We start from the raw sequence: 25,779 nt of genomic DNA, 5'->3' as shown, positions 1-25,779 counted from the left end.
AAAAAATATTTAAAGGAAAATTACCTTAAAACAAAACTGAACAATTGCTGCAATAAGTATAGATTTCAGAGTTGGCTTTATTCTCCCCAAATTCTCAGAACAAGTTGTGCTTTTCCAAATCTACACCTGCAAAACTTCAACATAACTAATTCATCACTCGTCCTGAGTACATGAACTACATTGCTCAACTCAAGCTCTGTACAATGGTCTTATGATTTGAAGTGCTATGTTTCTATTACAACTCCTACATAAGATTATATAGGATATACGGCACAGAAACAGGCCATTCAGCCCAACCAGTCCATGCTGGCATTTTTGCTCCACTCGAGCCTCCTTCTATCTTTCTTCATCTAAATCTATCAGCATAACCATCTATTCCCTTCCCACTTTTATGCTTATCTAACCTCCCCTTAAATGCATCTAAACTATTGCTTCAACCATTCCGAGGTAGCGAGTTCCACATTCTCACTGCTCTTTGGGTAAAGAAGTTTCTTCTGAATTCCCTATTGGATTTCTTGATGATTATCTTGTATTGATGGCCTCTAGTTATGCTCTTCCCCACAAATGGAAACATTCTCTGTACCCACGCTATCAAATTTCTTATTTTAAAGATCTCAATGAGGTCATCTCTCAGCCTTCTTCCCCCCCCCCCCCACTCCGAGAAAAAAAAAGACCAAGCCTGTTCATCCTTTCCAGATATGTATACCCTCGCATGTCTGGTATCTTGAAAATCTTCTCTGCACCCTCTCTAGTGCCTCTATATCTTTTTTATAATACGACGACCAGAACTGTACGCAGTACTCCAAGTGGTTTCTAACTAATGTTAGATACATGTTTAGCATAACTTCCCCACTTTTCAATTATTTGGGCTCAATTTTCCCAATGTCATTTTTTGGCGTATTGCCAGAGTTATGCCCGTTTTTTATCTGGCCCCAACTACTCAAATAAAAAGTACAGGCAACTCTCGATTATCCGTACACGGATTTAATGGAGAACCCGCTGCAACGGCACTTTTAAAAACTGTGATTCTGTCCTGTGTACAGCTGCACACGACCATTAAACCCACCCCACACACAGTCCTGCACTGACACACAGCATTATCAACTAGAACACACAGAGGAAGGGCTTTATTTTATAATAAAGTTTAATGCTGTCTTGACCTTAAAGGAATCCTTGTAAAGCAACATTTGACTTATTCTGTGAACTGCAAGCATGGATCCAACCAGTAATGAAATATGACTAGGGATGGCACACAGTTCGGGAGTCAAGCCTATGCACACAGGTCCCTTCTTAATTCCGATCCCTGGACAGTCTGTCCGCTCATACTGCGACCCATCCTCACATTATCAGATAGAAGGCATTGCTCCCAACCCCATTCTTTTAGGGCACTGTCCAGATCATCATGCTGGAAGCAAGTTCAGAGGGGCAAAAGATTTATCCAACTCTTCCTACCTTCCCTGCCATCTTTCCGTTTTCTGACATCTCCGCAACTCTATTCATTTAGACTGGCCATTTTAAGAAAAAGTAGACAGTATAACATATATTAAAGTGAATAGATGGACAATCCCATCCTGGAGTGCACAGAAGCAGAAAAGCATCAAAGTATAAATTTGGGACCCAAACATTCTCGGCAAGTACGTGCACTTGCCCTAGCGGTAAAATCGTTTACCCGGAATAGCCCGATCCCAAGGGCCCCGGATAATCGAGAGTTGCCTGTAGCAAGTTTCCCCGTTCTATTTTTTGAAATTGGCACTGCGCAGCTTGTCCTGCAGCATCGGGGGGTGGAGCTTAATGAATGCACCGAAAAAACAATGCCCCCCCTCTTCTGCGCATGCGCGAAAAAAGGATATTTTTGACGTGATTGTTATGGGCATGCATGCCTAGTACAGCTCCTGGTCTGCATTCGGCCATTGTTAAAGAGCCAGTTGTGTGTGAGAACTTTCATTCATCTCTGCAGAGGAAGGTGGCACACAACAAATGGGAAAGAACTCAAACAGGAAGAGGCCTGACAAATCTGCACCCACCGACACCCTTGGAAGAGCAGGTTGCTGCTTTGATGGGTCCTGCCTGAAGAAAAGCAACCACCACTGCACACGCTGGGCCCACACTCGAGGGAGAGGGCAAGTCCTGCAAATTCCAGTCTGGCTTTGCTAAATGTTAAGTACTGCGCGGGCTAGCCATGCTTCGGTAAGTGGGGATGTCTCCGTCAGCTACACTTCGGTTGATGCAATGTGCTATCATTCATCGTGGTCCTTCAAATCAGCCTGCTGCCTGCACTGTGGGGTCCTACTCGTGCCACCCACCCTGCCCCTCCTCTGCTGCTAACCATTTGTCTGATCTGTTTTATTTTGCAGAACTGGAGGCCAACCCCAACAATGCAATAGATGATCCAGATGTGGACGAGCCTGAAGAGGAGAACATCTTCCAATCCCACCTTCCAGACCAAGAGCATGGAGGTGAGGGGGAGGTGATGGATGATGCCCCCACTTTGGAGGAGGTGCAGGTGCCGTCTATTGAGGTGCCAGCCCCTTTCCTGAGCGATACAAGTGTCACTGGGACATTCCATGGCTTCCGACAGTCCGAGGCTGGGGAGGCACACACCCAGGGCCTCACCATCCGAGGCTGTGGGTCCCAGTGGGATGCAGCGAGTCACACCCAGGGTGAGGAGAAGGAGAGCTCGACAGCGCTCTTAGATGCGGGATCAAACAGATGTGGTTCAGATAATGGCAATGAGTGCGGAGAGCATTGACCTTACACGATCACCCCTGGACGCCATCGGATGGATAATGAGGTATCGGGACTGTCGGGAGAAGTAACAACACTCTCACGAGAAATGGGAACACTAACCGGGAACATCTCAGGTAGCGGATATAACCTCATGATGGCTAAGTTATGCAGCATACAGCACACAACAATGAACTGACTGACAATCTCACGGGAGTATTTCAAGTAACCTCAGGAATGGTCCAGGCATCGGAAACGCTGTTTTAAGATGCCAATGGTCCTCTATTATGCTGCGCATCGCAATGTGCAGCATGTTGTATTCCCGGTCAGCTTCCGTCCGGGTTACATGTAGGGGTGTCCTGAGGCAGGTGGCGAGGCCGTACCCTTTGTCTCACAGTAGCCAGCTCTGCCCTTCTGGCTGCTGCTGAAACATACCAGATATAGCGCTCTCGCGTAGGATGAACGCATCATGGGTGCTCCCAGGATGTCGTACATCAACTGACGATGATGCGATGCAGGACGTCACACACGAGTTGCACATTAGCGGAGTGGAAGCCTTTTCTGTTCCTGTACATCTCATGAATCCTCCACAGGTGCTCGCAACGCGATGTGGGTATAATCAATGCAGCCCTGTACCTTTGGGAAGCCAATAATCCTGGAGAAGCCCACAGCCCTTTCACGCATTGCCTGGGCGGTCAAGGGGAACTTTATGTAGTCGTTCCTCCGAGCATATAGCGCAGCAGTCACCTGCCGAATGCAGATATGCGTTGCATGTTGAGAAATGGTGCACACATACCCAGTTGTGGCCTGGAACGATCCAGATGCATAGAATGAAAGTGCAGCTGTAACCTTCACTTCAACTGACAAAGCAGTCCTCACGACGGTTCTAGGTTTCAGGTCTGCTTTTACCAACTCAGATATTACAACTTCTTTGCAGAAACGCAGCCTTCTGACAGTCTGCATCACTCAGGTGCAAGTATGAACACCTATCTCGATCTTCCCGACGTGGGCAAGGCCTCCTGCCCATCATCCTACATGCTCGGAGGTTCCTCATGCGATGACGTTGAATCAATTGTTTCCCCTGCAGCACCATCACGCAGAAGGCTTGCACGAGGTATGGCATGGTCAGTATTGCCCCCATGATTAAATTGTACCTTTGCAAGCAGCTCAAAACGGCAGGCAGAACAAGGTTCTTTGTTCTCTCTACTCTACCCTACCTCCCCGCCCCCCCCCCCCCCCCCCCAAAGATCGATGCCCTGGTATGGACCACACCCAGGTCTGAGCATGCACAATGGGCTTGCTTAGATCGGGAAACAGCACCCCCCCCCCCACCTTCATTTGATGATCTTGCTGCACAGTGGCATACTGTAAGGGTTCTCATCCATTCAGTTCGGATTCCACACACCCCCACCCCACCCGGGCTTCATTTGATGCTGCTTGCTGAATAGTGCAAGGCTTCTCATGCCTTCAGTTCGGCTTCCACACCCCACCCAGGCTTCTTTTCAGCTGAGCCCCGAGCCAGTGTTCGGGTGAGGGACCGATTCTGCCGGCAGACGTTCCTACCCTCGAGCCCGGTTTGGAGATGTTTGGTGGTGGCGTGGCCCTTTTTTAAAAAAAAAAATCCAAACTTGAAGAATTGCATGAAACTTCCATTTTCTGCATTTTAGGTTGGAAAATTTACAGTTGATGCATCTTTGTATTCTTGACTCCCTCCAAAAACAATGGCATCTTTCTGTACTGATTTTTTGATGTGCGCTGGTTTTTCTTAAGTGCCCAGAAGGTTTTTTGGGAGTAGTCACATACGCCACCTAGGAGATTTTTAAGTTGGCCAAACTTGCATAATTGTGAAAAACTGGCGCAGACATCAGATTATGACGCAGAAAAAAACAAACCTAAAAAAATCGTAACTAATTGAGTTACGCTGCCACACGATCTTGGGGGAAACTTGGATTTTAAAATTTAGGCCAAAATAAACGGCCGGCACCAAAAAATGGCGCAAATCACTGAGGAAAATTGAGCTCTACATCTTTAGAAATAAACCCTAGTGTTTGGTTTGTCTTTTTTCTGCCCTTGCTAACCTGTGTTGCAACTTTGAGTGATGTGTATTTGTACTCAGAGATCCCTTTGTTCCTCGGCCCCACTAAGACTTGCAACCTCCAAGTAATAAGTGACCTCCCTATTCTTCCTACCTAAATGTATTACCTCACTTTTTTGTGTGTTGAACATCATTTGCCAATTATATGCCCACTCTGCAAGTTTATTAATGTCCGCCTGTAATTTGTTGCAGTCCACCTCAGTATTGATTATCCCCCTCCCAATTTGGGGTCATCTACAAATTTAGAAATTGTGTTTTTGATTCCAAAGTCTAAATCGTTAATATAAATTGTGAACAGGCATGGTCCCAGCGCTGATCCTTGTGGAACACCACTACCCACCTTCTGGCACTGTGAACAGTTACCCTTTACTCCTACTCTCTGCGTTGTCTTGAAGCCAGCAAGAAATCCATTCTGCTACTTACACAACAACATAAGAAATAGGAGGAGTAGTAGGCCATGTGGCCTCTCGAGCCTGCTCCGCCATTTAATACGATCATGGCTGATCCGATCAGAGACTCGGGTCTACTTCCCTGCCCGCTCCCCATAACCCCTTAATCTCTTATCGGTTAAGAAGCTATCTCTGTCTTAAATTTATTTAATGTCCCGGCTTCCACAGCTCTCTGAAGCAGCGAATTCCACAGATTTACAACCCTCAGAAGAAATTCCTCATCAGTTTTAAATGGGCAGCTCCTTATTCTAAGATTATGCCCTAGTTCTAGTCTCCCCCATCAGTGGAAACATCCTCTCTGCATCCACCCTATCAAGCCCCCTCATAATCTTATACGTTTCGATAAGATCACCTCTCATTCTTCTGAATTCCAATGAGTAGAGGCCCAACCTACTCAGCCTTTCTTCATAAGTCAACTCCCTCATCTCTGGAATCAACCTAGTGAACCTTCTCTGAATTGCCTCCAAAGCAAGTATATCCTTTCGTAAAAATGCGGCCTCACCAATACCTTGTATAACTGTAGCAAGACTTCCCTGCTTTTATACTCCACCCCCTTTGCAATAAAGGCCAAGATTCCATTGGCCTTCCTGATCACTTGCTGTACCTACATACTAACCTTTTGTGTTTCATGCACAAGTACCCCCAGGTTCCGCTGTACTGCAGCACTTTGCAATTTTTCTCCAAATAATAACTTGCTCTTTAATTTTTTCTGCCCAAGTGCATGACCTTACAATTTCCAACATTATTCTCCATCTGCCAAATTTCTGCTCACTCACTTAGCCTGTCTATGTCCTTTTGCAGATTTTTTTAATGTCCTCCTCACACATTGCTTTTCCTCCCATCTTTATATCAGCAAACTTGGCTACGTTACACTCAGTCCTTTCCTCCAAGTCGTTAATATAGATTGTAAATAGTTGGGGTCCCAGCACTGATCCCTGCGGCACCCCACTAGTTACTGATTGCCAACCCGAGAATGAACCATTTTATCCCGACTCTCTGTTCTCTGTTAGTTAGCCAATCCTCTATCCATGCTAATATTATTACCCCCAACCCCATGAACTTTTATCTTGTGCAGTAACCTTTTGTAGCACCTTGTCAAATGCCTTCTGGAAATCCAAATACACCACATCCACTGGTTCCCCTTTATCCACCCTGCTCGTTACATCTTCAAAGAATTCCAGAAAATTTGTCAAACATGACTTCCCCTTCATAAATCCATGCCGACTCTGCCTGACCAAATTATGCTTTTCCCAAATGTCCTGCTACTGCTTCTTTAATAATGGATTCCAACATTTTCCAAACCACAAATGTTAGGCTAACTGATCTATAGCTTCCTGCTTTTTGTCAGTCTCCTTTTTTAAAAAAAAATAGGGGCGACACATTTGCAGTTTTCCAATCTGCTGGGACCTCCCCAGAATCTAGGGAATTTTGGTAAATTACAACCAATGTATCCACTATCCCTGTCGCTACTTCTCTTAAGACCCTAGGATGCAAGCCATCAGGTCCAAGAGATTTATCCGCCTTTAGTCCATTATCTTACTGAGTACTACTTCCTTAGTGATTGTGTTAAGTTCCTCTCCCCCCCCCCCCCCACCCCACCCCCTATAGCCCCATGACTATCCACTATTGGGATATTGTTAATGTCCTCTACCGTAAAGACCGATACAAAATATTTGTTCACGATCTTCTGACTCCGCATTCACTGACCTTGCTCATCAGTCTATTGTGGGGTACCTTATCGAAGCATTTTTTAAAATCTAGGTAAATTACATCTACTGCATTACCATTGTCTACTCTCTGTTACCTCTTCAAAAAATTCACTAAGATTGGTCAAGCAAGACTTTCCCTTCTAAAATCCATGCTGACTATTCATTATTAGATTTTTGGTTTCTAGATGTTCTTCTATTTTCTCCTTTAGTAGGATTCCATTTTTTTTCCTACCACCAATGTTAAGTTGACTGGTCTATAATTCTCTGGATATGTTCGATCCCCCTTCTTCAATATTGATATTACATTAGTTATCTGCCAGTCCTCTGGCACTACATCTTTTTCTAACGAATAACTAAGTGTGTGTAGTAATGCCTGTTATCTCTTCCCTAGATTCTTTTAAAATGCAATCCATCCAGACCAGGGGTTTATCCTCAGAGTTTGATTAATTTATTTAATATATCTCCTTTTTTATTTTAAATGCACTCCTCATTACTAATCTCTTCATCCAATGTCATGTCCACCTATTCTATCTCCCTGGTAAATACTGAAGCAAAATAATTATTTAATATTTCTGCCATCTGCCTATCGTTACCTGTGGTATTATCCTGTCTATCCGTTAATGGCCCTATTCCCATCCCAACCCTCGTTTTTTTTTTTAATTGATGCGCCTGTAAAATATTTTACTACTTTGTTTTATATTCCTTGATAATTTAATTTCATATTCCTCTTTACCTTCCTATTTTTTTTTTACTTCGCTCCTAATCTCTTTGTATTTTCCCTTATCATGCCCTCCCCTGCTGACTATGTACTTAATGTATGCCTCTTTCCTGACCTCAATTATTCCCTTATGGCTTTATTCATCCATGGCGTCTTGTTAGTGTTTAGTATGATCTTTCCTTTTAGCGGAATATATTTTTCCTGCACTCTGTTGAACACCGTTTTAAAAGTTTCCCATTGCTGTTTACTAATATTGTTGCCCATTTTATTTTTCCAAGTTCAATTCTTAGCCCCTCAAAATCAGCTTTTCTCCAATCAATGTGCTTTTTGTCATACTTATGTCCTTCTCAATTATCATCTTAAAACGTAATATATATTATGGTATTATAGATGTTCCCCTACCTTTAGTTTTCTTATCTGCTCTGGTTTATTCCCCATTACTAGATCCAATAGTGAATCCTCCCTTGTTGGGCTTTTTACATACTGGGTTAGAAAGGAGTTCTGTACACATTGTAGGAACTCGATTCCCTTATCCCCTTTACCTACATCTTCTGCCCAATTAATGTCGGGGTAGTTGAAATCCCCCATGATTATTGTTCTATTTTTTTTTTACTAATTTCCTTCATTTGTCTGCATATTTCTTTCACCATCTCTCCTACTATTAGGTGATCTGTAGACTATGCCTATTAGTGTGATTGATCCTTTATTATCTTTTATCTCTGTAAATGTGGATTCTATTTTTGTCTTGCTAACAGCTGTGTAGTTCAAAGATGCACTTTTCTAAAAAGTGTGTGAGATATAAATTATTGCTCTTAATGTATTAAACCAATTTTAATGAGGATGAAGAAAACTAGTCAAACCTAAATGTGGCCATTACCCAGTGTAGACCGGTTTCTACTGGACCCTCTCCAAATGCCATAGCACAAGCGTAACACTACAAATGTGCTGTTTCCATTTAAGCTATATGTTGCCAACTGAATTAAAAGCAATTGTGACAGAATAATGAATACTACCATGATTTCCTGGTCTAATGGAGCATCAAGTACTTGAAAATAACCACTATGGTGTTGTTTCAGATTGGCATAACTAGCTACACAGTAAAACTCCAATTCTAATTGGGGTGGAAGGGTGATTAATTTATTTTTAAACTGCTAACAAATCTATTTTTCCACTTTTCCAAAAGTTACATTAACTACTGTAAAGGAGAACATGTCGTAAAAATGACTCTCAAGTGTCCCTCATGGTACAACAATGGATTCTGGTCCAGAGAATTCTAAATTGAAATCAAGACTGGGCTGCCATTCAAACTTCCTGTCCTTCCCAAGCGAGTTTTACTAGTTCTCTGCCAGACCATTAGATGAGGTACTGTGGGGAGCAGTGAGCGCTTTGCGTCAAGAGGAGAAAATCGAAGGACAATTCAGTCCTGTAATAGAACATCTTGTCAATGTTGTTTGGCGATCAACTGAAGCAACAACTGCGGAGAACTTCCTGACAAAAAGATAGGAATGACGTGAAATAAATATGAATGGAACCATCGACTGTTGTGGAACTGGAATATATCCATTTGTACCCTCTTACCAGAGCAAACCGTTAGTGTTACTAACATTGTGGAAATATCATACAAAATTAGACAGAATGAAGAACAGCAGAAATCCCTCTCAGAAATCAAATAGAAATCACCCAGGAAACTTGGTATTGAATTTCCGTGACAGATTTTTTTTTAATTAATGAAAAGTTACAACATTGGTGCAGATTAGATTGGCTGAATAACACCAATAAAGCCTCTGAACAATTAATTTTGTGGTGAAGTACTTAACAAAAAAAATCCTTCTTGAAAGTATGTTAATGAGAACTCTCAACCAGATATGCATGAATCAAACATTTAAATATTTATCTTGCAAGATGCAAGTCTACATTGATTTTTCTCCAATTTAAAGTTTGAGAGGTTGCTAAAGCAATTAACATAGTAAATCAAGGCAGAATCTGAACACCCTAATCTCACTCTTTCCCCACCAGCAATTTCTATTATTGTATCTGTATAATATCAAAATCCATTTGAATTTAATCACTCTGCCTTGCATTCAGATGACTTCCAGTTAAACTTTCGTATCAAGTGTGCTTAGCATCATCATCCTAAATCAATTTTGAATGCCCACTGAAAATAATAAATTCCTGACACTTTGATAGAAAATGTTAGTTTGATTTACATTTGTTCTATTCAAACATAATTTGGCAAGAAATTAGCAGCCATATATATTTAAACAAAATTAGAATACATTACAATTAATTTTTTTTTTAAATACAAGTTGATCTCCTGTGGCATTGCATAATTGGACCTGGACAGGCAAATGTAATTCAGGAACCCTTTTATGAGTTTCTCTGAAGTATAGGCTGAGAAGCTCAGAGGAGCAGAACTGAGGAACTATGTCGCCACTGATCGTGGATTTAATACAGTGTGACAAGTTTACAAAAGTAGATTCATTGTGAACATGGACATCGGATTTTGTGTGAAAAAGTTGACAGAAAAGTAATAAAATATTTTGTAGATAGAAGGGCATGCAGATACAAGCTTTTTAAATGCATTATAGATAGGTTTGTGCTGATGACATTTTTGAATTTAACTGACAACAGTTCTTGACCCCGACAAACTGAATAAAGATGCACATGTAAAGAAGGGTGTGAATAGACCTTCCAGCCCATCAAGACCACCCTATCTAGTTGTCAGTTCAACATCACACTATCAACCCCCTCCCCTAGCAATGGTGTCTCCTGGGAGAGGTAAAAAGAACAGCCAATTCAGGAAAAATGTTAGGAAATTTATCTAACTCCTGAAGGCAAGTTCGGGAAGATTACAGAATTTAAACTAGTTATTTACTCCTGGTGACTAGAATGTCCTCTTCGCTCAGGAAATTGTCAAACTTCCTTTCAAAGGATTGCAATTATCCCATACTCACCATACCATATTGTTCTGGGGGGCAGGGGTGGGGTTATCGGTTATAAGAACATAAATTGGAGCAGGAGTAGGTCATACGGCACATCGAGCCTGCTCCGCCATTCAATCATATCATGGTTGATTGTCTACTTCAATTCCACTTTCTCGCTCTATTGCCATATTCCTTAGTATCCAAAAATCTATCACCTCGGCCTGAATATCCTTCTTCTTAGGCAGTCCCTCAGAATCGAGGGTTACTTGCTTCCACGCTAAGAACGAGTTCTCATGTGACCAATGAATCCTATGGGGACCTACAGTCTCCGTCACAGGTGGGGCAGACGGTGGTAAAACGAACGAGTGGGTGGGGTGCTTGGGATGCCGTGCGCTGCTTCCGCTGTTTACGTTTGGTTTCAGCTTGCTCTCGGTGGAGACTCAAGGTGTTCGGCGCCTTCCCGGATGGTTTTTTCTCCACTTTGTGCGGTCTTGGGCCAAGGATTCCCAGGTGTCGGTGGGAATGTTGCACTTTTTCCAAGGATGCTTTGAGGGTGTCCTTGAAGCATTTCCTCTACCCACCTGGGGCTTGCTTGCCGTGTCGGAGCCCCAAGTAGAGTGCTTATTTTGGGAGTCTCGTATCGAGCATGCGGATGACGTGGAGCTGATCGAGCATGGTCAGTGCTTCGATGCTGGGGATGTTGGCCTGAGCGAGAACATAGTCCGTTTCTCTGAGGCATATAGGAGAGCAGGAATCATTACTGCTCTGTAAACAATGAGCTTAGTGACGGATTTGAGGTCCTGATCTTCAAACACACTCTTCCTCAAGCGACCGAAGACTGCACTGGCACACTGAAGGCGGTGTTGGACTCGGTCATCGATATCAGCCCTTGTTGACAGTAGGCTCCCATGGTATGGAAAATAGGCCACATTGTCCAAGGCTTCGTCATGGATTTTGATAATCGGGGACAGGTTGATAAGAGTATCTTTGTTTTACGGATGTTTAGTGTAAGGCCCATGCTCTCGTACGCTTTGGTAAGGGTGTTGACAATGGCTTGGAGTTCGTCCTCCGAGTGTGCGCAGATGCAGGAGTCGTCTGCATACTATAGTTCAATGTCAGAGGATGGGACGACCTTGGATCTGGCCTGGTGGCGGCAAAGGTTGAACAGTTTTCCGTTTGTTCTGTAGATTAGCACCACTCCAGCGGGGAACTTACTGAGGATGAGATGGAGCATTGCAGCAAGGAAGAGCGAGAAGAGTATTGGTGCAATGACACCTTTGCTTGACCCCGGTCCTAACGTGAATTGGGTCTGTGGTGAATCCATTGGTCAGGATCACGGCTTGCATGTTGTGAAGCAGGTGAAGGATGGTGACAAACTTTTGGGGGCATCCAAATTTGAGGAGGACGCTCCATAATCCCTCATGGTTGACAGTGTCGAAGGCCTTTGAGAGATCAAAGGCGGCTATGTACAGGGGTTGGTGCTGTTACCTGCATTTCTCTTGGATTTGTCGTGCGGTGAAGATCATGACCATTGTGCCCCTTAGTGGGCGAAATCCACATTGCGACTCTGGGAGGAGTTCTTCAGCCACTCGGAGAAGGCAATTGAGGGGGATTCTTGCAATTACTTTCCCTGTGGCAGACAGCAGAGAAAGTCCTCTATAGCTACTGCAATCGGACTGGTCGCCTTTCTTGAAGATCGTCACAATTACCATGTCTCCGAGATCCCCTGGTATGCTCTCCTCCTTCCAGACAAGAGAAATGAGATTCTGTATTCGCGCCAAGTGTTTCTCTGCCATGTTTTAGTGCTTCAGTAGTGATTCCATCTGCTTCTGAGGCCTTGTTGTTTTTCAGTTGTTGGATGGCCTTTTCTACCTCATACCGGGCTGGGGTTGTGCTGAGATGATGGCAGGTAGCATGCTGCAGAATGGAGTCAAGGACACTCACATCGAAGACAGAGTCTCAGTTGAGGAGGTCTTCGAAGTGCGCCTTCCAGCGAGCATTGGCTGCCTGTGTTCTTGATGAGTACCTCGCCGTTCTTGATCAGCAGTGGGGTAGGAGCTTGGGTGCTTGGGCTCACTTGGTCTTGACTGCGCTGAAGAATCCATGCATGTCGTGGTTGTCGGCTAACTGCTGGATTTCCTGCGGTTTCTCCACCCACGATCTGTTCTTTAGGTCGTGAGTTTTTTTTGTTGGAACTTGGCCTTCAGGCATCTATAGAACTGCTTTCTTGCTTGAGTTGTGTTGCTGTTTCCAGTCTAAGAATGCTTTGTGCTTGCAGCTTTTTAGCTCCTGGATCTCAGTCATTCTCATCAAACCAGTCTTGGTGTTTCCTGGTCGAGTGACAGAGTGTCTCTTCACAGGTGCTAATTATGGAGGCCTTGAGAGCAGACCAGGCACTGTGGGCATTCTGCATTTCTGGGTCACTGACAGGTTGGCAGCGATACGCTGGCTGAATAGTGCTTTCTTAGCCGGGTCTTGGAGTGCTCCAGCGTTGATTTTCCTGTAGCAATATTTCTGTTACCATCGCTGTTTTGGGGCTACGTTGAGGGTGATGACAGAGCAGATTAGGCGGTGGTCCGTCCAGCAGTCGTCAGCTCTTGGCATGGCGCGAGTGATGCGCACGTCCTTGCGGTCCCTCGCTCGGACGATGACGTAGTCTAGCACATGCCAGTGCTTAGAGCGAGGGTGCTGCCATGAAGCCTTATACTTGTCTTTCTGACAGAACAGGGTGTTGGTTATGACGTGTCCATGTTCTAAGCATTGTGTCAGGAGGAGGGTACCGTTGGAGTTGGATTTCCCTACCCTCTCTCTGCCAATCACACCTCCCTAAAGATTTGTGGTCTTTTCAATTCGGGCGTTAGTCGCCCAGAAGGATTAGCTTGTCGTCTGTTGATACTCAGGATAGGGATTGTTCGAGGCTGGAGTCGAACTCCTCTTCGGACTCGTCTGTAGCTTCCTGTGTTGGGGCGTATGCGCTGAGGACCGTAGTGCACTGGTTCCGGGCTAGGGTGATCCGAAGGGTCATGAATATACGCAATGACTAAGCCTGCACAGCCCTCTGGATATCGACATTTAACCTTTGAAAAATATTCTGCTTTTCTATTCTTCCTATCAAAGTAGATAGTTTTCACATTTCCCCACATTATACTCCATCTGCCACCTCCTTGCCCAATTAACCTGTCTATAATCGCTTTCCAACTTCTGTGCATTCTCCTCACAGCTTACTTTCCCACCTATCTTTGTATTGTCAGCAAACTTGGTTACATTAAACTCCCTCCACTCATTTAGTCATTGATATAGATTGTAAATAATGGATGCCCAAGCACTGATCCAGGCTGATCCCACTAGCGACGACCTGCCAACTCAAAAATAACCCATTTATTATTTTTTTTGTCCGTTAATCAATTCTCAATCCATGCTAATATATTACACCCAATCCCATGAACCCTAATCTTGTGCAACAACCTCTTGTGTGGCACCTTATCGAATGCCTTTTGGAAACCCATTTACTGGTTCCCCTTTATCTACTCTGCTAGTTACGGCCTCAAAAAGCTGGAATACATTTGTCAAACCCAATTTCCCTTTCATAAAACCATGTTGACTGTGCCTGATCATATGATGATTTTTTACATGCCCTCTAACCTATCCCTGATGATAGAAAATTCTAGCATTTTCCATGTTAGTGATGGCAGGCTAACTGGCCCATAGTTCGCTGTTTTCTCTCTTCCCTCCTTTCTTGAATAGTGGGGTTATGTTTGCTACCTTCAAATCCACAGGGACTGTTCTAGAGTCTGGGGAATTCTGGAAGATCAAATCCATTGCATCCATTATCTCTGTAGCCACCTCTTCTAAAACCCTAGGATGTAGGTCATCAGGTCAGGTCCAGATCGGTCAGCTTTTAGTCCCATTCATTTCTCCACTACTTTTTCTTTACTTTATTACTTTAAGTTCCTCACTTTCATTAGACCCTTGGTTCCCCATCATTTTCAGTATGTTTTGCTTGTTTTTTACTGTGAAGATAGATACAAAATATTTGTTCAATGTCTCTATTTCTTTATTCTCTATAATTTCACTTGTCTCTAAGGGACACACATTTTCTTTTCTAATCTCTTCCGTTTTACATTCTTGTAGAAGCTCTTACAATCTGTTTTTATGGGCTAGAATTTCCAATCGGATTGCTTCTGCCCGATTCTTAGCAGTATTCTGGCGGTTGCATCTTTTGAACCGCCGGAATACCGCTGCTGCGCACTCCCACGATTTTTGATAGTCGATTCTCGGCGATGGCGGCATGCAGCAGTAGTGGGCTGGAGCGGGCGGTGGCAAAGTGCCTGAAAGTCGGCGATCTGCTTGCCTTACTAAAGGCAAGCAGCCCCCTAGAAACAAACATTTTTTTTGGGTCTCTGCGCAAGCTCGGGCATTCTCCCACGATTTTGGGCTCAAAAGGTGACCCTGCGCATGCACAGAGAATAGTGAGAGAATGTTGATGAGTTGGAGAGTGCTGAGGTGGAGATCGTTTGTGTTGAAAGAGAAAGAGAGAGAAGAGTTATTTAGATCTATTTGAAAAATGATTTGGAACATTATTTTCATTAATTGATAATATAATACAACATAAAAAATAATATAAATATAAGATAGTAAGTATAATATATTTAAAAAAAGATGCAAAAACACCTGATTGTCGAGAGGAAGTACTTTCTTCCGACTTTGAAGATGGGTCCTCAGCACCCCCAACTTCTCCAGAGGGACCCCTCCCCCTCCTTCAGCAGTCAATCTCAAGGTGCTCTGCTGCACGACATACTGATCCAAATGTGGGCAGGGCCAGCGGTATGGATAGTGGGAGGAAACTGGGGAGAAAAGGCTTTGAGAAAGGTGGCCGCAGGTAGAATTGTAGGAGAGTGCAGGGGTGGTTTGAGTGTTGTTTTTACCGATGTTGTTGCTGGTTGTTGTTGATAATGTTTTGTTTTGTAAAATTTTCACTCAGAACAATTAGTTATTATTTTATTTATTTCATCTTATTACATTGTTAAAATTTAATTCAAATTACAAGTTTTATTAAAAAAATTATTCAACTAAACCATTCATGTACGGTGTCTCACTCACTTCTGGAAAATTTTTGTGCAATTTTAGCCAAAGTTCCTGCTCTTGACTGATATATAGTGATGCAACTGGAAAGTACATGCACGTGGACATAAAGACAGAATCAAGCTCGGTGTTAACAATTGACCTCAGCATCCCAGGTTAGGGTGTTTGTGTGGACAGCATTTGCTTGTTATGTGAAGTCTTCCACAGTCGAGGCTCTCACAGGATTAATAGCCACTGGAGCGTAATCAATGTTTGTTAAGCAACTACTCAACAAGAGCCAATACCTTCTGGGGGGTGAATTGGTGACAATAGGGAAACAAATTAGAACCAAAATGAAAATTAGCAATGTAAATTTTGAACAGACATCAGGAAAAAATTTCCTTACTGATAGTCAGAAAATGTTTGGAATCATCTAAACAGTAAGGAAATAGAGACAGAAGAATTGCGATTATATTAAATACAATTAAATGCCATGAGGGGAAAGCCAACATGCTAAAGAGATTTGCTTTGATGGTCCAAACAGCTTTTTAATCACCCCTGATTTTTATTATGTTCTCATATTATGCAATCTATTCTTGTATGCAAACATAGCAAAAATGTAACTTGATACACTCAATGCATTTGCTCATGATCCAAAGCTCCCACACAAAGAGTAATCTGGTAACACCTGGCATCGAGTCCAGTGATATAGGTTCCTACTGTCACAAAGGACATCTACATGCAAACTTCATGGCTCTACAATCTACACACATCGATGCAGTTTTATACTCCTGTATATTTACTTGGATCACCAATACCCTTGTGAAAAACAATCTCCAATAAAAAAAAATGGATCAGTCGGATTCAAAATAATCTGCATCTGAAAACTAAAAAAGATTCAACATTTTTAACAGTCGCGTTCTCTTCAAGTGGGGGATTTTAAAAAAAATATTGCAACAGAGTTCTGAAGCAAGATTTCCTTCACACTACCATTATCGCTGTGCCTTCAGATGTCTAATCCCCAAGTTCTGAGATTCCCTCCTCCTCCTTTAATACGCTCCTTACAAGCATGGACATTTTACTATGTTAAAGGTGCTATATAAATGCAAGCTGTTGTTGATATACAATAGTACGACAAGTAAGTGTGCCGTTTTGATTTGTTTTCGTCTCTACATCACTTCCCTCACTCCACCAGCACCTTTGCTGCAGATTACTATAATTTTCTTTTCTGGCCTTGCTTGCAACAGATTTAGCAGTTAAAATTGGAGTCACAACCATAACTAAAGCTTTTTGTACAAATTCCCAAGTTTCCACCCACAAGTGTTATATACAGCTCAAACCAGACTGGGGAGGCAATGATTGCAGTCCTACTTTCACTTGTGATAACACTGGTGGAAAAAAAAGAAATGACTAGGCTAACATAAATAAAATAAAATCTTTAACTGGCAGCTTACCAAAGTGCATACATTCACGGACACTTCAACAGTATAATCAGTATAAATGACTATACTTAAAATCAAAACCTAGAATTTCTCTTTCCTTTAAAATAAATATGAAGAGTAATATTTTACTAGTCATGCACTCATATCATTAATAAAGACCTTGCTCAAGAGTCAAACTTTATTTTCAGGAGGTATGAAGAGCAATCCAATATGCACAGAAAACGACAGGACTCTTGTGTATTGCAAGGCAGGTATGGGAGGGCAGAAGAGGATGGCAAAAAATGAGCCTACATAAGTCATTGCACTCCAAAAGTAATTAATTTTGTGAAACACTTACGATGTGATGAGACCCTATATAAATTCACATCTTATAAAAAGCGATGCAGTATGAACAGGTTAGGTTCCCCACATAATGATAAAAATGTACTAATCGGTATGCAAAAATTTTATTAACTGGTGTAGAGATAAATAACATTAAACCCAGCTAATAAATATCTGCCAACAAATAGCTGCATATTGTGTTTTTACAGGAATGTGTGTTGAGACTAGCAAATGATCCTGACCAGTGTGACATTGATAAACAGATGACATTTACAGTATTTCAACTGCAGGCAGCAATGAAACATGTAGACTTGTTACAATGATCAATCGCTAAGATGCACAAGCACATCTCATAACTTAGATTTACATTGTTGCTCTCTACTGTATAAATACAAACAAGTAAAGAGCAGATAGTTGATGACTGATAATGTAAGGGGTGTTTAATACATTTAAACAATTAAATGCCAAACCATCAAACAATGAAAATGCATCTGATCACATTGTTGATCCTATTTAATATGATATTTCTGACTAATATCCTTTTCTACAATGGCAGCAACAGGATCCAAACTAAGAGTGTCTGAACTCCCCATTTGTACAGAATGTTCCTTATGCATGAAGGCAACAACTCAGTTTCCACGGGTCGAGAGAGAGGGCTCACCACTGGTTAACTCGGCACACGACAGAGGCTCCCCGCCCTTTAAAATTCTGGAATTTGGAACTTGCATGCCAATCTACCCTCAGAACAGTACTCGTTCTAGATTCCAAAATGGAAACCAACAGAAACAGTTCTGCCAAACATCTTATCTTATAGTGCACCACAGAGGGGTAACTAAGTTGGCATATGTGTTAATAGGGAAACATAATCATCATTATGTATTGCCTTTCTAACGGAACAATTCAATTAGTACACACAGGAATGGAGGCGTAGATACAAGTTAGTCAATTTCACACAGCAAATCTTACACTGAAACTAAGAGGGTTAAGATGAGCCTCTCGTGATTATTTATGGGAATACTGTGAGTTAGATACAGGATAAGCATTATTAAAATGTCACCAGCAGTAAATCAGTAAGATACCCTTAGCATAGGTATACATACAAAGCAATAAAGGGCTTTAGACAAAATTTCACGAGTAATAGACAAAACACCTTAACATATATATATATATATACAAATGGAAAAGGGCTTCAGGCAAATAAAAGTAGAAGCAATAATTTAAAAAGCAAGTATTTCTTAAAAGGAGTGAAAATTATCTTATGACCCTATATGGAGCAGGAAATTTAGTTGACACGGCGGCCCAAGGCATAACTCAGTGAAACGGTTGCAATGTCATAAACCACAAGAAAACTGGAGTTTAATAACACCAGCAGAGAACCCAGAGACTGAGTTATGGTCAATCCAAGTGCCAGACTCTGGCTATTCTTTTTAATAAATATCCTGTTGACTCACGTATAGGATGCACTGTCTTAAAGCAAGAAAAAAGATATTTCATTGGGGGGGGTGCAGCCTACATGCGAGCCCAGTATTATTCCAGGGTGGGATAGGATGTGGGAAGAGCTCAAGTTTGGGATGCAGCACATAAGCAGGATGACCCATATGATTGCTTAACAGCATATGTGTACGTTTAAAAGTGCATTTGATGTAGGGAAAGGGGCAATGCAATAGCTGAGGGTATACAGCATCCCATATTCATATTACAGTATATAGACCCTATTCCCAGCACATATGGAATGTCAAACTAGTAAATGAAAGACTGTATGTGTACCATTCTACTGTTTTAAAAACAATTCTATTATTACATTTGCACTATAGTGAAATATCCCAAGTTGTTAATATCATCCCATTGAAGCGCAACTGACCTAATTCTGTTATGTCTCGTGTGGATAACAACTGCAACCATTGCAAATTTTCTTGATTATAAAGTTCAAAAATATACCATATTTTTGAAACATTACTAGTTGTTTGAATATCATAAAAATTATAGAACTATTTGCCATCCATTCAGAGTCCTGTATTCAATTTTCATGAGTCCAATACTGGATTCAAAAAGCCAAAACGGAAAGAAAGTTAGTGCAGTAAGATTGGCTTGTCCCAAAGGTCATTATACAAAAGACCGAAAGGTCATCGACCTGAAACGTTAATGGTTTCTCTCTCCACAGATGCAGCCTGCCCTGCTGAGTGTTTCCAGCATTTTCTGTTTTTATTACCAAAGGTCATTAACGTATTTTGCAAACATCTGACAACAAACATCTGATAATGATATGGTCCTCACTACATGCATTTGAATGGATTACCCTTCATGTATTCATGCTATTATAATTAACAGATTATTCAACTTGGACACCTTTTATCCTTCCCAGAGGTGTCTATTTGGAGCCTTAAATCAGTCATTGGGCATATTGCTATCAAACATGGATATGCTGCCCCAACTTTTTCACAACCATTCAAGCTCTTCTGCTTAACAGTGTACATCTTTTAATATAATTTGCTGTCAGATATGAATAGCAGCACCATAATACACATATAATGAGACAAATCCTTCTCAATCTTTAAACTTAATAGTATGTAACTTTTATCCAAGTGTCAGATATGAAAGACATGAACAAACACCTTTGCAATATTTTAATGATATATTTTTGAAGTAAAAACTTAAGTCACAAAGATAATAACTGTCACACCATCAACAACAGTTCTACAAGCTACAGATGCAAACCTACCAACTGCAAAATCAATCGCAGCCTGCTTTCTCAATTTATATCAACCAGCTTTGCCCTCTGCAGAACAAAGCTCTCTCGCAACCCTTAACAAAATCCTAACACGATAATTGAATGGACTTTACAGGCCTCTTCTTTTTCACAGGCATTTTTTTCTAAATTTTTATATTTGAATCAAATCAAGTTGCCAACTATTAAGTCATTCACAAGATATGGAAAATGATCTTTGCTCTACTGAGTTTACATAGTTAAGTAATCCTGGTGACTTTTTTTTAAAAAAGGAACATTGTGCAAATGGAGAAGGCCACAACAGTTAAACTGCCGTATTTCCTTACTCTGAGCCCAATGAATAGTCAGTGTCCTAACATCCGCCTGATCGTAGTTGAAATGTGCTCACTCTTTCATTGATCCGAATTAAATTATTGAGAGCTTGAATGAAAATTTTCCAAAATCCATTCATTCATTAACACTGTCTGTTAGCATGGTTTCACATCAGGTGCCTTGCATCAGGTACAAGAGGGAAAGTATCCGACCAAAGTCTCCCCAGTATACTGTATGCCTACCTCCTCCATTTTCTGCTCTCTATGACCAGTCCATACCAAACATGCTCACCTCTTCCCAAACTCATTTGCACCACATGCTCAATGTCTTGTCCTTTGCCGAATCTTGTTCCCATCTCTAGCCTCCCATCATGCCAGACCCTTAGTTATTCTATTTACACTCATATGCCCACTTTCCTGTTTCCTCCTTTATCTCCTGTTGTACTTCAAGCTCCCACTCTTGTCTCCCTTGCTCCCCTGCCATGTCGTTCTCCCTGAATTCCCCAGCCTCTTGCACACCCCCACCTGAGTGAATTCCCTGTTCTATCCATGTCTCAGCTTCTACCCCACCTGCCGAATTTCCTGCTCCCTGCTTGGCAGTCTCCTGCTCCTCTCAATCTCCATTCCTGACTTCATACCCCCAGATCCTCCAGGACTCAAATTCCCTATCTCCAGCCTCTACGCTCCTGTTCCCATTTTGCCATCTCCCGATGCTCCCTCTCCTGCCCCAGCTCCGCATAGCCCTACTGTCCGGTCTCTAAATCACCCTGTCCCACTATTCTCAGCTCCAGAAAATCCCACTCTCCTGTCTTCAGATTCCTGAAGGCCCTCTCCTCCATTCCTACCACCACATGCCCCCATTCTCCAAATGAATCCCAAGCCCCACTTTCCTATCTCGAGATCCTGCCCATGTCCCCTCTCACTCATCCCCAAATCACCCAATGTCTCATTCTCCTGTCTAGATTCCATGTCCCCACTTTCCTCTCTAGATCCCCCATGCCCCTCCCCTATCTCCAGCTCCAAATGTCCCCCCTCTCCTATATCCAGACCTTCCCATGTCTTACTGTGCAGTCCCCCACTCTCCACTGTCCTGTCTCCAGATTCACCCCATGTCCCCACTCACCTTTCTCCAGAACCACCCACATGTCCCACTCCCGTCTCCAGAACAGCCCATGGCTGCTCTCCTATCCCCAGCTCTGCATGACTCCATTGTCATATCTCCAGATCTACCCCCACCCCCCCCCCACCCCCCCCGTGTCCCACTCTCCTGCCCCCAACTCCCCCACCCCATGTCCCACTCTCCTGCCCCTCCATGTCCCACTCTCCTGCCTCCAACTCTCTCCCTTCCCCATGTCCCACTCTCCTGCCAACTCTCTCCCCTCCACCCCCCCCCCCAACTCTCTTGCCCCCAGCATCCCACTCTCCTGCCCCCAACTCTCTGCCCTGCCCTCCCCACCCCCCCCCTTGTCCCACTCCTCTGCCGCCAATGCACTACCCCTCCATATGTCCCCTCTCCTGCCCCCAATGCTCTCCTCCCCACCCGCACAATGTCCCACTCTCCTGCCCCCAGCTCTCCCCCTCCGTTCCCCCCCACCGCCCCCAGCTCTCCCCCTCCGTTCCCCCCCACCGCCCCCAGCTCTCCCCCTCCGTTCCCCCCACCTCTCCCCCTCCGTTCCCCCCCACCTCTCCCCCTCCGTTCCCCCCCACCTCTCCCCCTCCGTTCCCCCCCACCTCTCCCCGTCTCCCCCCCCACTACCCCCAGCTCTCCCCCCCCACTACCCCCAGCTCTCCCCCCCCCCACTACCCCCAGCTCTCCCCCCCCCCACTACCCCCAGCTCTCCCCCCCCCCCCACTACCCCCAGCTCTCCCCCCCCCCACTACCCCCAGCTCTCTCCCCCCCCCCCACTACCCCCAGCTCTCTCCCCCCCCCACTACCCCCAGCTCTCTCCCCCCCCACTACCCCCAGCTCTCCCTGTTTCCCCCCCCACTACCCCCAGCTCTCCCTGTTTCCCCCCCCACTACCCCCAGCTCTCCCTGTTTCCCCCCCCCACTACCCCCAGCTCTCCCTGTTTCCCCCCCCACTACCCCCAGCTCTCCCACCCACTAACCCCAGCTCTCCCCCCCACTATCCCCCTGTCTCCCCCCCCCCCACTATCCCCGTCTGCTCCCCCCCCACTACCCCCCTGTCTCCTCCCCCCCCCCACTACTCCCAGCTCTCCCACCCACTACCCCCAGCTCTCCCCGTCTCCCCCCCACCACCCCCAGCTCTCCCCATCTCCCCCTCCCCACCACCCCCAGCTCTCTCCCCCCCCCACTCTCCCCACCACCCCCAGCTCTCTCCCCCCCCCACTCTCCCCGTCTCTCTCCCCCCCCCCACTCTCCCCGTCTCTCCCCCCCCACCACCACCAGCTCTCCCCCCCCCACCACCTCTCTCCCCCCCCCCCCAGTTCTCCCCCCGTCTCCCCCCACCACCTCTCTCCCCCCCCCCCAGTTCTCCCCACGTCTCCCCCCCCCAGTTTTCCCCCCACCATCACCACCCCCCCAGCTCTCCCCCCGTCTCCCCCCACCATCACCACCCCCCCAGCTCTCCCCCCGTCTCCCCCCACCATCACTACCACCCCCAGCTCTCCCCCTCCCCCCACCACCCCCAGCTCTCCCCCTCCGTCTCCCCCCACCACCCCCAGCTCTCCCCCTCTGTCTCCCAGCTCTCCCCCTCTGTCTCCCCTAGCCCTCAGGGGAGGTCCCCGGCAGCGAGTTGCGGCTCCGGCGGCGCGCGTGCTACTCACCACGGGTCAAACTCATGGATGATACTCTCGAAGCGGATGACGGCGAAGAGCCTGGAGCTGAAGCCAGCCAGCCAGGCCAAAAAGAGGACAGTGAAGGAGAGGAGGGACTGCCAGCCAGCCGGGTGAGATACCAGGCTCCTCACCTCCAGCGCAGAACGCTCCGCCATTTTACAGCAGTAAACGGAAGATGGGGTTAAAAAAAACACAAGCGCTGTGGCCGAGAATATTTAAATATATATTTTAAATAACCGAAGTGAGTAGGGAAGGGGGCCGGGCCAGGGAGGGAGGGGGGGGGGGGGGCGTCGTCAAGGTCTCAGCCCCGCACGAACATCAACGGCGTCGCTGGGTCCGGGGCCGCGTGTGCCCCGCCAATCGCCTTCCCTCTCACGGGGTGGGAACCAATCGGCTGCAACTGCGGTAGCGGAACCAGAAGAAAAGTTGGGGGAGGGGGAAGAAACAGGGCGGTGACACCCAGCGCGACCGGAAGCGGCAAGAAAAACCGCCGCGGATTCGATTTCTTTCCCTCCCCCTCCGGCCATTGGTATGGTTTTTACTTGTCAACCAATCGGCGCGAGGCTTACTATGCCGTCGAGGTGAGATGGGGGCGTTTCGCAGCAGCGAAGCCTTTGATCCAATCCGCGAAGGCGTGTTGGGAGAGCGGCGGGGACGGCGTGGAGGCTGATCATTGGAGTGGAGAGAGGGGAGGGAAAGGTTCGAGGAGAAGAGCGAACGAGCGAGTTAGGTATTACGCATGGGTCACATTGTGGTGTGTGTGTGTCAGCGGGAGAGGAAGTGGAGAGAGTGTCAGCTCATGGGATGGTCCCATGGCAGTTGTCACTCATCCGCTAGTTGTCAAGGTTGCCACAACTCTTTTAAATTATAACTTTAAGCTCCTTTAGTAAAGGGGCACAACGGCTAGAACCCGCAAATTAACAAATAAACGTTAAAGAGAAGCTTAACAGTGCTCACTGGCCTATATTGGCTCACGGTTAAGCAACACCTTGATTTCAAAATTCTCATACTTATTTTCAAATTCCTCCGTGGCCTCACCCCTCCCTTTCTCTGTAATCTCCTCCAGCCCTACAACATCCCCTTCCACCCCCCCCCCAGCCTGTCTGTGCTCCTCTAATTCTGCCCTCCTGAGCATCCCTGATTGTAATCGCTCAACCATTGGTGGCTGTGCCCTTAGGCTGTTGCCGAAGTCCTACGCTCTGGAACTCCCTGCCTAAACCTTTTGACCTCTCCTCCTTCAAGATGCTCCTTAAAACCTACCTCTTTGACCAAGCTTTTGGTAACCTGCGCTAATTTCTACTTATGAGGCTCAGTGTCATTTTTATCGCATAATACTCTGTGAATTCATTGTTAAAGGCTATATATATATATATATATATACACAAGTTGTGCAATCAAATTAAAATTCTGTTCCCTGTTATAATGATGCACTCTGTTGCCCACCTGTTGCGGAAGTCCTCGAGCGTACTGGCAGACACCGTGTGCTCCATCTCCAGGGACACACTGCTGCGAACGTAGCCACGGAAGAGAGGCAGGCAGTTGGGCTGAATGATCGCCCGCTGCCTGCACCTGTTAATGGCCATCTTGGCCAGGCCCAGAAGCAGTCCCACAAGGAAGCAGTCCCACAAGGAGGCCCTCCGAACTGCTCGCTCCTTACGCACCGGGTGCCCAAAGATCAGGGGCGTGGGACTGAAGTGCAGCCAGAAATCGAGGAGTAGCCCCTTCAAATATTGGAAGAGGGGCTGCAATCTCACATGGAACACGGACTCCTCCAGACTGTAGAAAATGCAGGCGGTCTGGGAGTCTGTGAACCGACTTAAAAACCTTTGCACGGGACTGCCCCGTGTCAAGGTTGCCACAGATCCCTTGCTACTGCATCACCTGCACCAGTTTTACAAATGATCTTTCAAGTTGCCTGTGATTTATTGCCACCACAGGGAATCCAACAGTTTTGTTTTGCAAACTTGTCATGTGCCACACATTTGGAGGGGACTCGCCAGCTTTGGTTTAAATAATGTAACCTAATTTAATATAGTATATCTTGCTCTGGAAAAAAGAAGAAATCTCCAGGCATTTAAGTGGGTCACCCTCCTTTTGATCACTACTCATTTCTAACATCTCCTGATTAACAGCTCTGGAACCTTTTTTTGTTGTCCTCCAGTGAGGTGTCTCATTCTTTCCTCCTGTTTAATTCTTGTGCCCCTGCCCATTTTTTCTGCTTGTATTCCACACGTTTCTCTCTCTTCCACTATCACGCACTTTCCTTGTTATATTTCTGACACTTTTTTCTCAAGCCCCATTACAGATTTTAGCACATAATCTAGGTTGGTTGTTAATTCCATTACTGAGCGAGTGATGTGTTGTTAAAGTAGTTAATCTGAAGTCTTGCCTGCCTGCCTGTTCAGCTGGATGTAAAATGTCACGTGGCACTGTGCAATAAGCAGGGAGTTCTCCCAGTGTCTTGGCTTACATTCCTTCTCTACAAAGTCACCAAAACAGATT

General features: G+C 44.9%; 1 protein-coding gene across 2 annotated transcripts in view; it reads right to left on the bottom strand.

Annotated features, from left to right (window-relative positions):
* Positions 1-23,688, bottom strand: part of stt3b (STT3 oligosaccharyltransferase complex catalytic subunit B) — a 142,863-nt gene extending 119,175 nt beyond the window's left edge. The window contains exon 1 of one of the 2 annotated variants that reach the window (XM_070880584.1): positions 23,266-23,688. In XM_070880584.1, the coding sequence (XP_070736685.1) occupies positions 23,266-23,432 (167 nt within the window). In that variant the 5' untranslated portion in view covers positions 23,433-23,688. The remainder of the gene's footprint in view (positions 1-23,265) is intronic. The other variant, XM_070880583.1, reaches the window with a different exon arrangement.
* Between the last annotated feature and the right edge of the window lie 2,091 nt (positions 23,689-25,779).

The sequence above is a fragment of the Pristiophorus japonicus genome, chromosome 5 (assembly GCF_044704955.1).
Source record: "Pristiophorus japonicus isolate sPriJap1 chromosome 5, sPriJap1.hap1, whole genome shotgun sequence".
Lineage (NCBI taxonomy): Eukaryota > Metazoa > Chordata > Chondrichthyes > Pristiophoridae > Pristiophorus > Pristiophorus japonicus.
The sequence above is the reverse complement of the archived record's forward strand: the minus strand, read 5'-3'. Positions and strand labels throughout refer to the sequence as shown.